Source organism: Erinaceus europaeus, chromosome 18 (genome assembly GCF_950295315.1).
Source record: "Erinaceus europaeus chromosome 18, mEriEur2.1, whole genome shotgun sequence".
NCBI classification, from domain to species: Eukaryota; Metazoa; Chordata; class Mammalia; order Eulipotyphla; family Erinaceidae; genus Erinaceus; species Erinaceus europaeus.
Window position 1 is genome coordinate 22,194,576 of NC_080179.1, and position 14,667 is coordinate 22,209,242.

The 14,667-nt window shown below is 37.8% G+C and overlaps 1 protein-coding gene across 1 annotated transcript; it reads right to left on the bottom strand.

The window, feature by feature from the left end:
• Positions 1–3,647: 3,647 nt before the first annotated feature.
• On the bottom strand, positions 3,648–12,108 carry G6PC2 (glucose-6-phosphatase catalytic subunit 2). Its single transcript, XM_007539354.1, is given in 5 exon segments — positions 3,648–3,843; positions 4,613–4,767; positions 4,770–4,794; positions 8,349–8,460; positions 11,895–12,108. Coding segments are annotated over 5 exon segments (702 nt in total).
• Between the last annotated feature and the right edge of the window lie 2,559 nt (positions 12,109–14,667).

Below are 14,667 nucleotides of genomic sequence, written 5' to 3' on the forward strand. Positions count from 1 at the left end.
ACCAGTGAATTAAGGTTATTACATTAATAGTCATCCATCCATCCATCCATCCGTCTTCTCTCTTTCACCCCAAATAACATATCAATATGAGATGAATCTCATTATTTCTTTGTCTTTGTCCCCCATCTTCTTACTTAGGAGTCAACTGTGCACTAAAATCAGTGTCATTTATCTTTAATAAAGACAACTATTAAGTATATTTTGCAATAGCATATATTATATAATATACTTAGAAAGGCCAATAATTACTTTGATTTTTAGAGGTTTTGTTACTACCTACTGATACCTTGTCAAAAGCATTTGCTCTGTTATATTTTCATAAATATTTATGGATCATTTAATATGTCATCATCTAAAATAATTCATGCATTTATATTCTTTTTTTTTTAGTTTCTTTTTTTTTTCTTTTTTATTTAAGAAAGGATTAACAAAACCATAGGGTAGGAGGGGTACAACTCCACACAATTACCACCACCCAATCTCCATATCCCACCCCCTCCCCTGATAGCTTTCCCATTCTCTATCTCTCTGGGAGCATGGACCCAGGGTCATTGTGGATTGCAGAAGGTAGAAGGTCTGGCTTCTGGAATTGCTTCCCCACTGAACATGGGCGTTGACTGGTCGGTCCATACTCCCAGTCTGCCTCTCTCTTTCCCTAGTAAGGTGGGTCTCTGGGGAAGCGGAGCTCCAGGACACATTGGTGGGGTCTTCAGTCTAGGGAAGCCTGGCCGGTATCCTGATGACATCTGGAACCTGGTGACTGAAAAGAGAGTTAACATACAAAGCCAAACAAATTGTTGAGCAATCATGGACCCAAAGCTTGGAATAGTGGTGAGGAAGTGTTAGGGAGGTACTCACTGCAGACTCTAGTGTACTTCTGCTTTCAGGTACATATTTTGCAGTAGTTTATGGATACGTGTGAACATATGCTCTCTCTCCCAGAAACTGGTGTATATCTAGGTTTTGGGACTTTGTTAGAAAGTGAACCACTTTCCCATTTCTAGAGAATGGGAAAGCTACCGGGGGAGGGGGTGGGATATGGAGATTGGGTGGTGGGAATTGTGTGGAGTTGTACCCCTCCTACCCTATGGTTTTGTTAATTAATCCTTTCTTAAATAAAAAAAATTTTAAAAAAAATGGAAAAAAAAAAAAAAAGAAAGTGAACCACCTGAGATGGAATTAGAGTATACTAAGAAAGGAAAGGTCTCACCCGAGTAATGAAGCTGAAGGGTTGTCATTCCACAAGTGAAGTCTCTGGACATAGTCTGAAGTGAAGCATGTTGAGGTGGCCATCATTGCGTTGGTTAGGTTGTGATCGGCAGATGCAATATTATTTGATATGGATTGGGAGAGGCATACGGGAAAGTGGGCCCTATCCAAGGGTTCCAGGACTAGGGGAAGTAGGGGCTCTAGAGTGGAGATGTGAGGTTCCTGCTGTCTTAGGGTTCCAAAAGACAATCAATAGTTAATGTTATCATCACATTATTTGGTAATTGGGTTAACTTTGAAAAGTCCTTTTGTTAGGGTTTGCTGTACAGTACCCAGTATCTTGTATATATATAGCTGTGCTATTGGTTGCTTCTGAATTGATATTCTTGAGTTACATAACACATTACGGTGATTCAGAGGTCATTCAGATAGGTAGCAATTTATAACACAAAGTGTACTTGGTTAAAATAACAATTCAAAGTCTAGAATTTATATTCAATGAGAAGAAGGAAGCTTTACTGAGAAAACCTTAGTAATTATTATTATTTACTCAAGAATTTTTACGAAAAGACTGTATATTTCATCATGGTTCATTATACATAGAATTTAACCCAGCTAACAGATACAAATATGTAATCATTTCCCTGGCATGAATTTAAGGAAAGCACTTGATTTGCCTGATTTTGAAAGACTAGCTTCTAAACATAAAATGTTATAGTAAAGATATGTCTTTTGGGGATAAACATTATTCTTTTAAAAAAAATTTTTTGTATTTATTTATTTTCCCTTTTATTGCCCTTGTTGTTTTTTATCGCTGTTGTAGTTATTATCGTTGTTATTGAGATAAACAATATTCTAAGCAGTGTTAGAAGCAACATCTACTAAAACATTGGAAATTACTATTATAAAGCAGAGCAAGAGTTAACCTGAAGTTCAAGTCCAGACAGTAGCTCAGTCTGTTTTATTTCCTCCTTTTTAAAATCTACAGTCACCACTGGCCCCATATAATCATATGTATAATATTATTGTTATTATTATTATTTTACCTAGCACCGCTCAACTCTGGTTTATGGTGGTGCAAGGGACTGAACCTGGGAACTGAGAGCCTCAGGCACCAGAGTCTCTTTACCTAATCATCTTTTCTTTACCCCTGCCCCAGTAGTTTTTTTTTTTTTTTTTTTTTAGTATTGGTGAGAGATTGAGAAATAGAGAAGGGGGAATAGAGAGGGAGAGAGAAAGAGAGATACCCACAGCACTGACTCGCCACAGGTGAAGATTCTCCTTGCAGATAAAGAACAGGGGGGGTTGAACCTAGGTTCTTGTGCATAGTAACATGTGCACTCAACCAGGAGCACCATCAACTGGATCCTCACATGCACAGTATTAAATCAAACAGGCTGTGGGTTTTTTTTTTTTTTTTTTTTTTTTTTTTTGCCTCCAGGGTTATAGCTGGGACGCGTCCACTGCTCCTGGAGGCCATTTTCCCCCCATTTTTGTTGTTGTTATTACTGTTGGAAAAGACAGAGAGAAATAGAGAGAGGAGAGGGAGACAGAGAGGGAGAAAGAAAGACATCTGAAGACCTGCTTCACCGCTTATGAAATGACCCCGCTGCTGGTGGGAAGCCGGGAGCTCAAACTCGGATTGTTACTCTGGTCCTTGCTCTTTGTGCCACATGCACTTAACCCACTGGGCGCTACCACCCGGCCACTCCAGGCTGTGGTATTTTAATGTCATTTCTGGAAAAATACCTAACTCATGAAGCATAACCAAGGAATCTGTACACAAAGCATACACTTTTAGATGTTTATGTCTTGAAATTAAAGAAATAAAACTATGTAGTGGAAACAAAGGCAGAGTACTAATAATGCAATTACTGTTCTTATTACACTACATAGCAAAAAAAAAATCAAGCTATTTTATCTGAGTGAAACTGCACTTTATTTTATCTAAAACTGAGGAAATTGAATTTGACTGGGTTCTCCACTAAAATGTAGCCTGACCTCACAATGATAAAGGTATCTGATAGTGACTTTCCTATTAGGACGCCAAAGATTGTAGTAAAATGGAAAGTTCCTGCCTCCTATTAGAAGCATCAAATCAGCTTTGGTCCATTGTCTCTAGGTGGAAATGCAAGTCCTATGTGGCCCAATTGTCAGATTTCCAAAGAGAATATAGCAATTCAGACTTTTATGTCAAATAGTCCAGTTTTCCATTATTGGCAAATAATTTAAAATAGGTCAACAAGGAACACTATAAAGATCAAATTAAACCTATGTGAAGGTGGGCCAGGACCTGTGGTTGCCACTTTGTGACCTCTAGGAGGTTGGAATCTTGCAAGTCTTTCTGTGGTTCTACTAGAGAATGGAGGAGGAAGGTCTCACGAAATGATAACATGGTAAAACTTTAACCATTGGCTCAACTCTAATCAATCTTCTTTTTATTCACATATTAATGAAAACAGGTAAATACAGTAGGGAACCAGAGCAACCACAGCCAGGGGGATGGTTGCACTTTTACAGAAAGATAAGAGGTAAAATAAATGTATGGTATGAGTGGGGATCTTGATGAAATTGTAGAGCTGCAATGTGACTAAGGATGCCATGATGCAGAACAGCCGGAAGCTCAGTGTTGGTCTTCAGGCATGTGTTCAGGCTGGTTCTCTGGATGCCTGGAGTGTGGCTCAAAGACCTTTGCCACAAGCACGCCTGTGGATGAGAAGGAGACTATATCACTCTAAGCTCCTTGGAGATCACCCCTCTCTGAACTAAGGAATTTAGTTATAGCTTCCACTGACAAAGGACATTACACAGCAACATTCTAATAATTTTCCAAAGCCTTTTTCTTTCACAGTAACAACACACGCTTGCTCTCCAGGTCTCTCCTCACTCATATTAGTGCAGGCAGATCTTTCTGGAGCCTATGCTGTGACATGATAACCCATTGTATAAGCCAGTGCTGATCTAGGTGCTTTTAATTTGTATTTCAGTTAGCATAGGCAAATTAACCGGAAAGCCTTTGAAAGGTTTGTGAGGCTGAACTACTGAAACTCCATCAAGGTGAATGCTGCTTCAGGAATTAAAAAAACAGTTGCTAAAATTTATGTAATAATCCCTTTGCATGTTTCAGAGAGAGTGGCAGGGTGTACAGGTTGGGGAAACATTATTAAGTTCTCCAAACTGAGACAAAACAGACTGTCTGAAATGATTTGGTAGTTAGACTTAGCTCTAGCAAGAGCCCATCACACTAAGAATTTATACTGTCAAGTAAGACTGTATCATTGTGAACCTGGAAAATCTGGGAAGTACGGTAAGTCACTTAAACTCCTGGGAAAGTATTTATTCAATAGTATCAGTGGTCGATAGAATTACCTGAGATTGGGAAAATGATTACCAAGAATTTGACAGCATAAGACAAATGATATTGAGGATTTTACACCATACAGCTATAGGTAAGTGATCATGTTTACCTCCAAATACTCCAAGAACAACTTGATGAGGAAAATGTGTTGCTATGAATACTTTGGAGATGCAGATACTGATTTGAATCAACCAAAAAAAAAATTCCAAAGAATTGACCAAGTCAGTCTATGATGGAAGAATAGATAAGAGTAAAAAAAGGAAAGAAATGGTCATCATTTATAAAATTGGGGAGGTGATGGTGGTGAAACAAGGTGATCTTCAGAGGAAACATCTAGCTTTGATATAACATTTTCTTTCTCTCTTTTTCTCTTCCTTCCTTCCTTCCTTCCTTCCTCCCTTCCTTCCTTCCTTCCTTCACTTCCTTTTTTTTCCCAGAGAACTATCAGCTCTGGTTTATGGTGGTAGAAGGGATTGAACTAGGGGCCTCAGAGCTTCAGGCATGAGAGACTTTATGTGTGGACACTATGCTACCATCCTAGCCCTAAAGTCTCTCCACTTTTCTCCTCTTCCTCCTCCTCTACCTTTTAAAATTATTTATTTGTTTATTTACTACTGTATAGAGACAGAAAGAAATTGAGAAGGGAGGAGGAGATAGAAAGGGAAAGAGACAGAGAGACACCTTCAGCGCTGCTTCACCACTCATGAAGCTTTCCCCCTGAAGGTGGGGACCAGGGGCTTGAACCTGAATCCTTTTGCATTGTAATGTGTGCACTTAACCAGGTGCATTACTGCCTGGCCGACTTCCTCCTTCCTCTTCCTCCCCCCCTTCTTATCTCTCTCTCAATGTTCCATAGGAGTTGAAAATCTTTAACAGATAATTATTTATATCAGTGCATGACATTTAACTAGCTATCTTGGTTTTAATAAGTGCTATAAAAAAATCAAGTTTGAAATCCTGATAATTATTTTAATAGCATAGGGGAGATTCATGTTTAGGAAAATTACTAATACTCAGAATGATAAAGAATGAATCAAATACGTTTTATTCCCTGTCATATCCTCCTCTCTCAACTTTAATTTACTGCAGAGGCAGTTTCTCTCATGAAAAAAAACATCAAGAGCAAGTTTCCACTGAGTTTAGAGTTCCAAGGCCTGAAAGTTCTGTTTTCTTACTTTTTGGTTTTTTTTCTTTTTTATGATTTTTCCCCCCTCCAGTTATTGCTGGAGCTCATGGCTGCACTACAAATCCATTGCTCCTGTGGCCATTTTTTTAAAATTTATTATTTATTTATTTTTGGACAGGACAGAGAGAAATTGAGAAGATGGGAAGATAGAGAGGGAGAGAGAAAGATAGACACCTGCAGACCTGCTTCACCGCTTATGAAGAAGCCCCACCCCCCACTCCACAGGTGGGGTCCTTGAGCTGGTCTTTGCTTTGCACTATGTGCACTTCACCCAGGGTGTGCTGTTGCCCAGTCCACAAGATTATTTTTCTTCTTATTTATTTATTTATTTTATGGAGAGAGTGAATGAAAGACCAGAACTCCATTAAATTCTGGCAAATGAGGCATCTCCCCGAGCTCTTTGGGGGAGTTTTAAATAAACACTGTGGTGCTGATAATAGGACCAAAATTTTAGTTATTAAAAGACTCAGGATTAAAAGGAAATGAGACTTTCAAAGATGATGTAACTAGGAGTGATTCACAGGGAAGAAGCATAAGCAATAATTTTGTAACATTAAGGAAAGGAGTCATCACTCAGAGTATTTTGATGGGTAAAGGAAACGTTATGATTATAAAGATTTAAAGTGTTAGGAGAATTATTTTTAGAGCAAATATTTTCTTGATTTGAAAATTGAAGAAAGAAATAAACTACTGTAAAAAAAAACCAACCAAGATTCCTCTGTAAAAAAATGGCCTATGAATATTGCTAATTGATTTCAATTATAACAAGATTCTCTTGTTATTATTTTGAGTTGAGTAATGAATATACATTAAAGCACAGAGTGAGAATCTCATTAGAATAAGCATTAAGGGGCGAGGATAGATAGCATAATGCTTATGCAAAAAGACTCATGCCTGAGGCTCCAAAGGCCCAAATTCAATCCCCCAGCCATCATAAACGAGAGCTGAGCTGTGCTCTGGTTAAAAAAAAAAAAAAAAAAAAAGAATATGTATTAAAGATGATGAAATTCCTTTGGTTGTTTTTAATTACATGCTTAAATAATGGATTGTGCTATGAATCTTGGAGATTTATTTTAGAAAAAAAATTATGTAACAGTATAAGTCAAAGTACATTTAATTTTTAAAGATTTGTTTATTTTACTTATTTACTGGATAGAGAGAGAAAAATTGAGAATGGGTGATAGAGAGGAAGAGAGATGTTATAATGCCAACTATATATAATAATATATAATAATTATATATTATGATAACTGCTTCACCACTTGCGAAGCTTCCCCACTACAGGTGGGGGCTGGGTTTGAAATTGGGTTGAATCCAGGTTTTTGAGCATTGTAATATGTGTGCTTAACTAGGTGTGCCACCACCTGGTCCTATAAAGTACTTCTAAAATGATTTGACTGACGAGTTTTCTCTTCAGTGGCCTAAATTTATGATTAAAGTGGTGGTATGGATTTTTTTCTTTAGATAGAGGCAGAAAGTATTAAAGACACCACAACGCTGAAGCTTCCTCCAATGTAGCAGCAGTGAAGCTCAAAACAGGGTCCTGTACATGGCAAAGCAGCACACTATCCAAGTGAGCTAGCTTGCTGGCCTATGATTCATGGCAAGAATAAAGTATTTCAGGAAAGAATAGAAGGAAGCTGCCCAATTCCTACAGAAATTGGGCTATATTAACGTTTTTAGGCATTCTAAATGTTACAAGTCTACTAAGATTAGATCTATTAACATTCAAATTGAAATTTGCCTGTATGTAGAATGTTTTTTAATTAAAAAGATCTTTAAAGCTAGAGTATATGTTAGTGGTATCAAAAGTGCTGGCTATTCAAAGAATAAAGTCTAATTATATTAAATTAACTGATGCACCCAAGGGAATGATGATTCTCAAAATCTTATTAATCTTAAAGTGACCAGATGTACATGCAAAAATATTTCCCTATATAACTCTAGATGACTTATTTATGCCTTACTAAAGTGATTATTATATTAAATGAATCCAAGGGCACATTTAGCAAATCATTAATCAATATATCATTTCCAACTATAATTTGGCAGTAGCTGTGAGCTAACCAGGACATTATTATAAAGCAACATACTAATAGACTATTCATTTTTCTATTTTGGCTATGATGGAATAAATCCACTTTAACAACTGAAAATGTGCTTAAACAGTTTTTTAAAATGACTTGTATTCAGGCTGTCATACCTGACTTCCCTGAGCAGATGACCCCACCAATGTGTTCTGGAACCCTGCCTCCCCAGACCCCTAGGGAAAGATAGAGACAGGTTGGGAGTATGGATCCATCTGCTGATGTCCATGTTCAGCGGGGAAGCAATTACAGAAGCCAGACCTTCCACCTTCTGCACCCCATAATGATCCTGGGTCCATACTCCCACGGGGTTACAGAATAGGAAAGCTATCAGGGGAGGGGATGGGATATGGAGTTCTGGTGGTGGGAACTGTGTGGAGTTGTACTCCTCTTATCTTATGGTCTTGTCAATATTTCTATTTTATAAATAAATTTAAAAAATGTTTTAAAAGCCTTGTATTCAGAAAAGGCTATTGTTTGGTGCTTTAGAAACGGGTATAAAGCTGACCTGTGCAGAATGGTAGACAGCTTATCCATTTAGTTGACAATGTGGCTCAGGGCAGCTGTTCCCATGATATACCAGACACAGGAAGAGCCCATCACATGGCCAGATGGACTTCCTGTGACAAGATGTGGAACCATTTGAAAAATAATTGATGGAATAGCAATGGTCAAAAAATGGACAATAGGATATCATGTTAGTCATTACAAATAGTTTATAAATAACCTAAGGACATAAGCTGCATCTAATGTTTAGAAATAGCAGATAAGGGAGTCGGGCTGTAGCGCAGCGGGTTAAGCGCAGGTGGCGCAAAGCACAAGGACCGGCATAAGGATCCCAGTTCGAACCCGGCTCCCCACCTGCAGGGGAGTCGCTTCACAGGCGGTAAAGCAGGTCTGCAGGTGTCTATCTTTCTCTCCTCCTCTCTGTCTTCCCCTCCTCTCTCCATTTCTCTCTGTCCTATCCAACAATGACAACAACAATAATAACTACAACAATAAAACAACAAGGGCAACAAAGGGAATAAATAAATAAAATAAATATTAAAAAAAAAGAAATAGATAAAGAAAATACAGTCAATCAGACCTAAAAACTCACTTGTTTCAAGATTTTTTCAATTTATTGAATTCCAAATCAAGATTTCAAGACTAATTGAGAACTCAAATTACTACACCTAAATCTGCCATATTTTAGTTGTTGTTTGTATTAAATAATTTTCTAAGTGATGAGAAAATGAAATTGACTTCAATTGTATCCCAAATCAGCTTTTGCTTGGGCTGAAGAGTCAAACGTCTAGCAGGACTTGCCAGTTGAGTTACAAGTGAATGCTAATCACAAGCAGCTACTTTTTAATTTTATTTTTTAATATTTATTTATTTATTTATTTTCCCTTTTGTTGCCCTTGCTGTTTAACGTTGTTGTTGTTATTGATGAATAGGACAGAGAGAAATGGAGAGAGGAGGGGAAGACAGAGATGGGGAGAGAAAGACACCTACAGACCTGCTTCACCGCTTGTGAAGCGACTTCGCTGCAGGTGGGGAGCTGGGGGCTCGAACTGGGATCCTTCACCGGGTCCTTGAGCTTTGCACCACATGCGCTTAACCTGCTGTGCCAGCACCCCATTCCCACAAGCAGCTACTTTTATGTTTACCTTGGAGTCAGCTTTTGAAATGGGAGTTTATATTATGACTTGTATGAGAAGAAGCCACGAGACGCATAGGTCTCAATCTTAGTGAAGAAACCTGCAGACAGGTCGTTTTCCATGCTGCCTAATTTTTTAAAAGACCGTCTTATTTTAATGTTATCTTCATTTTTTTTCCAGTTGAAAGTACATTCAGATTAAATACTAGTTGTTGCTGGGTTTTAACAGCAAGTTAAACAAGGCAAGTCAATTTCTCATAGATATATTTATTTCACATAGATTTCTTATATGGGAATTTTCAGAACTTTTTTTTTCCATGCTTAAAAAATCATAAATCGGAGGTCCGGTGGCAACACAGCGTGTTAAGCGCACGTGGCGCGAAGTGCAAAGACTGAAGCGCAAGGACTGAACGTAAGGATCTCTGTTTGAGCCCTGGCCCCCCACCTACAGGGAAATCGCTTCACAGGTGGTGAAGCAGATCTGCAGGTGTCTGTCTTTCTCTTCTCCTCTCTGTCTTCCTCTCCTCTCTCCATTTCTCTCGGTCCTATCCAACAACGACGACGTTATCAACAACAATAAAAACTACAACAACAATGAAACAGCAAGGGCAACAGAAAGGGAAAATCTTCTTCTTCTAGCGTTTGCCAAGGGAAAATAAATAAAAATAAATAATAATTTTAAAAAATGATAAATCTTGGGAGTGTGGATCGACCTGTCAACACCCATGTTCAGCGGGGAAACAATTACAGAAGCCAGACCTTCCACCTTCTGCATCCCATAATGACCCTGGGTCCATACTCCTAGACGGATAAAGAATAGGAAAGCTACCAAGGGAGGGAATGGGATATAGAGTTCTGGAGACGGGAATTTTGTGGAATTGTACCCCTCTTATCCTATGGCTTTTGTCAGTGTTTCCTTTTTACAAATAAAATTTTTTAAAATATATATGTATATATACATATACATATACACATACACATACACACACACACACATACACATACACATACACATACACATACACATACACATACATATACATATACATGCACAAAGAGTAATTACAGAATGCAATTCCTTCCAGGAAATGTGTCATAAGGTAGCATATGCTAAGGGCTGGCACATGTTAGGATGAATGAGAACCAGAGCTCAAGCCTCCTGGTCTCCACATGCAGGGAGAAGCTTCACAAGTTGTGGAGTAGTGCTCTGTGGGTTCTTCTTTTCCTCTCTCCTCTTGCCATTTCTCTCTGTCTATAACAGAGAGAAAAAAAAAGACCACCAAGCGTGAAGGAGTCATTCAGGCATGATGACCTAGCAATAAACCTATTAGTCAATAAGTAAATAGATAAATAATAGTTTATGCTGGAAAATGCTCACATAGACAAAAGTGGTATTTCAACCATCCATCCATCCATCCAATATGTCCTATCCTTGACCTGTTTATAAGGTGAGAATTAAAATGCAATGTTATAAACAATATCTCAGATGGATATATACTTTAGGGGGAGCAAAATAAAAGAGAGAGAAGGGAAAAAAGAAAGAAAAAAGGAAGAAAGAAATAGAGGAAGGAAGAGAGAAAGATATAGAAAGAAAGAAAAGAAGAAAGTTCATTAAGAACTTGCACATAGGGGCAGGGAAGATAGCATAATAGTTATGCAAAAAGACTTTCATACCTGAGGCTCTAAGATCCCAGGTTCAACCCCCAAACCAGAGTTAAGTGTTTCTCTCTGTATCTCTCCATAAAATAAAAAATAAAATAAAATAAAAAACTTGCACATTCATGGTACTCAAAGTGAGTGTCAGGATCTCAACTGATGAGTTTGTTTTTTACTATGTTGCAAGCTGGTATAGTATAATATAACATAATATAATAAATTAAAGCATTAGTATATAATTTCATATATAAAGACACATCATATTGCATATAATATTAAACTTAACTTGCACAGTAAACATTTTATACTCATAAAGAATTTTGTAATAAAAAAGTCCCAGAATGTCTACTTATGTACTATATATGTAAGGGAATAAAGACAGTTTAAATAAATAATTCTGGTTGTCCAGTGACAAAGCTTTGGGCTCTCAAGCATGAGGTCCCAAATTTGATCCCCCAGCAGCACAGGCATTTAGACTGGGAATGTTGGGTGATGTCTGGGAGCATCAAACTGTTCATTATTATGTTGCTCATCTGACTGAATTCTTGGCTTATCACAGCACATGTGTTACAGGGTTTGATTTTTACATATAAGTCAAGTAATATTTATAGACTTTTGTATGTTCCATTTACTAATTGATATGTTTGAATTTTTTTCCAAGTAAAACTACAGACATTTGAAATCCAGTCATGAAGCCAAAGCTACAAATTTAAGAATAAGCCTTTAGAAAAGTGAAAAACCGAACACAAGTCTCACCATTTACATTGAACCAATCCCCAATGACTGCTAGCCAGATTATCTTGGTTCCAATTGTCTGATTAAGTTAAAACCAAAATGGAAAATAAATGGAAAAGATATTCTGAGGGTTTCCAACATTGGACACAAAACTTTGTAGAACACTGTCGGGAGCTTGATAGTTCTTTTGCAAATTCTGAATAATGAGCACTCCATTCCTATGAAGAAAGTCCATCTTGAAAGAGAGGCAACTCTAATTCTAAAGCAACTGGAGATGAAGTGCCTCGAGTTTTATACAGTACCTTGTGCTGCGACCATTCATTGGGGCAACACGTGACACTGACCGTCTGTGGTGAGGGCACATCAGCCTGAAAAGGTTATTTGTTTTTGAACTTGACACTAAACAGATGATGCACATCCTAACCTGTGACAAGTCAAGGGGAAATCAGGGCAGAAACACAGTGACTTTCATTATTTACCCACCTCCTTTTTTTTATGTGAACAGTTGGGTCCTGTTTGCTTGAAATTTTTTGCACAGGTCATTTCCATCAAGGGCAGACCTTAGCAGTTTCTATGCTTGACTAGAGGACTATGCAAATAATTACTGCATGTCAAACAGCCTTAAAGCTTTGCATTTTAATTTAAAACACAGTGTGAGTCTGTGACTGTTTTGTTGGATCTTTGAGGAAAACAAATGAGTTAATAACTGGGCATGAAAAGTTTATATGATGTGACATTAATTTTTGTAGATTTTTTAAAATAAAAATATTTTGATACTTCTTTATGATCAAAGAGAATGATAAGAAATTATTTTTTCTTTACAAGGCAAGAAAAGAGAAATGGAGTTCATTTGGATAATGTAATTCTATGAGGACTATTTTTTCTGTTTTAAATGAAAAGAGAATATAATGGAGATCAGTGGCAAGAAGCTCATGTGACAAAAAACTATAGGAACAGGCTTTACAGGGTTTTTGACCACATAGGAAAACTGAGTATGCTGAAAACGGTGTTTTGGTAGATATGTTCAGGAAACACCAAAATAAATATGCAGATTGAAAAGTGGAGAGCAGCTCAAAGAGACCTGTGGATTCCAAATGAGAAGTGAGATGCTGGGTTTAGAGAGCTAAGGTCAGTCTGTGATACATGTGAAGGCAATTAAGTACCACCAGCTGTCCACCAGGATAGAGGGTAGAGTTTACATACTATTTAACTGTTCATATTGCCTTTAATAATCATAGTCTTCTTCATTAGGAATCTCTGTCACTTTGTATTTCTTTTGGAGTTCAGCCATTAATATCACTCTTGTCGTGGGGAATCCAATGTCTATGTATACCTCTTAGCCACAGTTGTCTTCCCTGGAAAAAAAAATGACTTGACTAGTCATTTAAAATACCATACTTTTTCCCCTCCTCAGAGCAGTGAAGTTTCTGGTGATGGGACCCAGACACTGGTAATTTTTAAATAATTTCTTTGTATTCCTTTAGCACTGGGTTACAGTACTAGAAGTTACTGGAAGCAGGATTCCACACCTGCATATGTCTGCAACTCGCTGTACCTACTACCAAATTTCCTGTTTACATCAAAGAAACCCCTCCACCTATCTTCTCCAACTCCCTCCAGCAACCACCTTAATTTTTATGTTTATTTGTTCTCTGACTTTTATATTTCACCTCTTTCCTGTTTTTTTTTAAGGGTTATTGTTGCATCTTATCTAGTTCCATCAGATGGGATGCCAAAATGTTTATAGGAAATATTTCCTCTTTGTTAATGTGTCTAAAATGCTATGAAACTCTCTTTTGGGAGTCAGGCAGTAGCACAGTGGGTTAAGTGCAGGTCGCGCGAAGCACAAGGGCTGGCTTAAGGATCCCGGTTTGAGCCCCAAGGATTCCCACCTGTAGGGGAGTCGCTTCACAGGCAGTGAAGCAGGTCTGCAGATGTCTATCTTTCTCTCCCCCTCTATGCCTTCCCCTCCTCTCCATTTCTCTCTGTCCTATCCAACAATGACATCAATAACAACATCAATAATTACAACAACAATAAAAAACAAGGGCAACAAAAGGGAAAATAAATAAATATAAAAATGTTTTTAAAAGTCTTAAAAAAAGAAATTCTCTTTTATTACTTCTGTGTTTATTTATCTATTTATTTCTGTCACCAGGGTTATCATTTTAATAGAGGGTGAGAGACAGGGAGAAAAAACCAGATAGAGACAGAAGGAGAGATACATGCAATACTGCTCTAGCACCTGTGAAGCTTTCCTATCGTAGTTTGAGACCCAGGCCTTTGAATCCAGGTCCTTGAGAATGGCAACATGTGCTCTCTGCCAGGTGAGCCACTAGCTGGCCCAAAATTCCATCTGAAAACTACTTTGGCTGCATCCTATAGGATATAGTGCTTTGTCTCTTCATTTTTGCTGTTCTCCAGATGCTTGTTCCATTTCTTTTTTGATTGATGCAAATGGTATTCAGAAGCACAGTGTTTAATTTCCAGATGCTTGAGATTTTTCTGTTGTGCATGTGTCTGGTTACTTTTTAGCTATAACATTGTCATAAAAAAAAAAAAAGATGCTTCTAGGCCAGGGAGGTAGCGCCAGTGGTAGTGCAACAGACTTTCCTATCGGAAGCGGCAGCAGGTCCAGGCTTTATCTCCAGCACCACCGTAAACCAGGGCTAGGCAGTGCTCTGGTAAAATAAATAAATAAAAATATTACAACAGTATCATTTTGGATTCAGGAACTTGAGTGTTCTCTCTGCTACCCTAGCAACCATCTATGTTCTAATAGTTTTTCATGTGG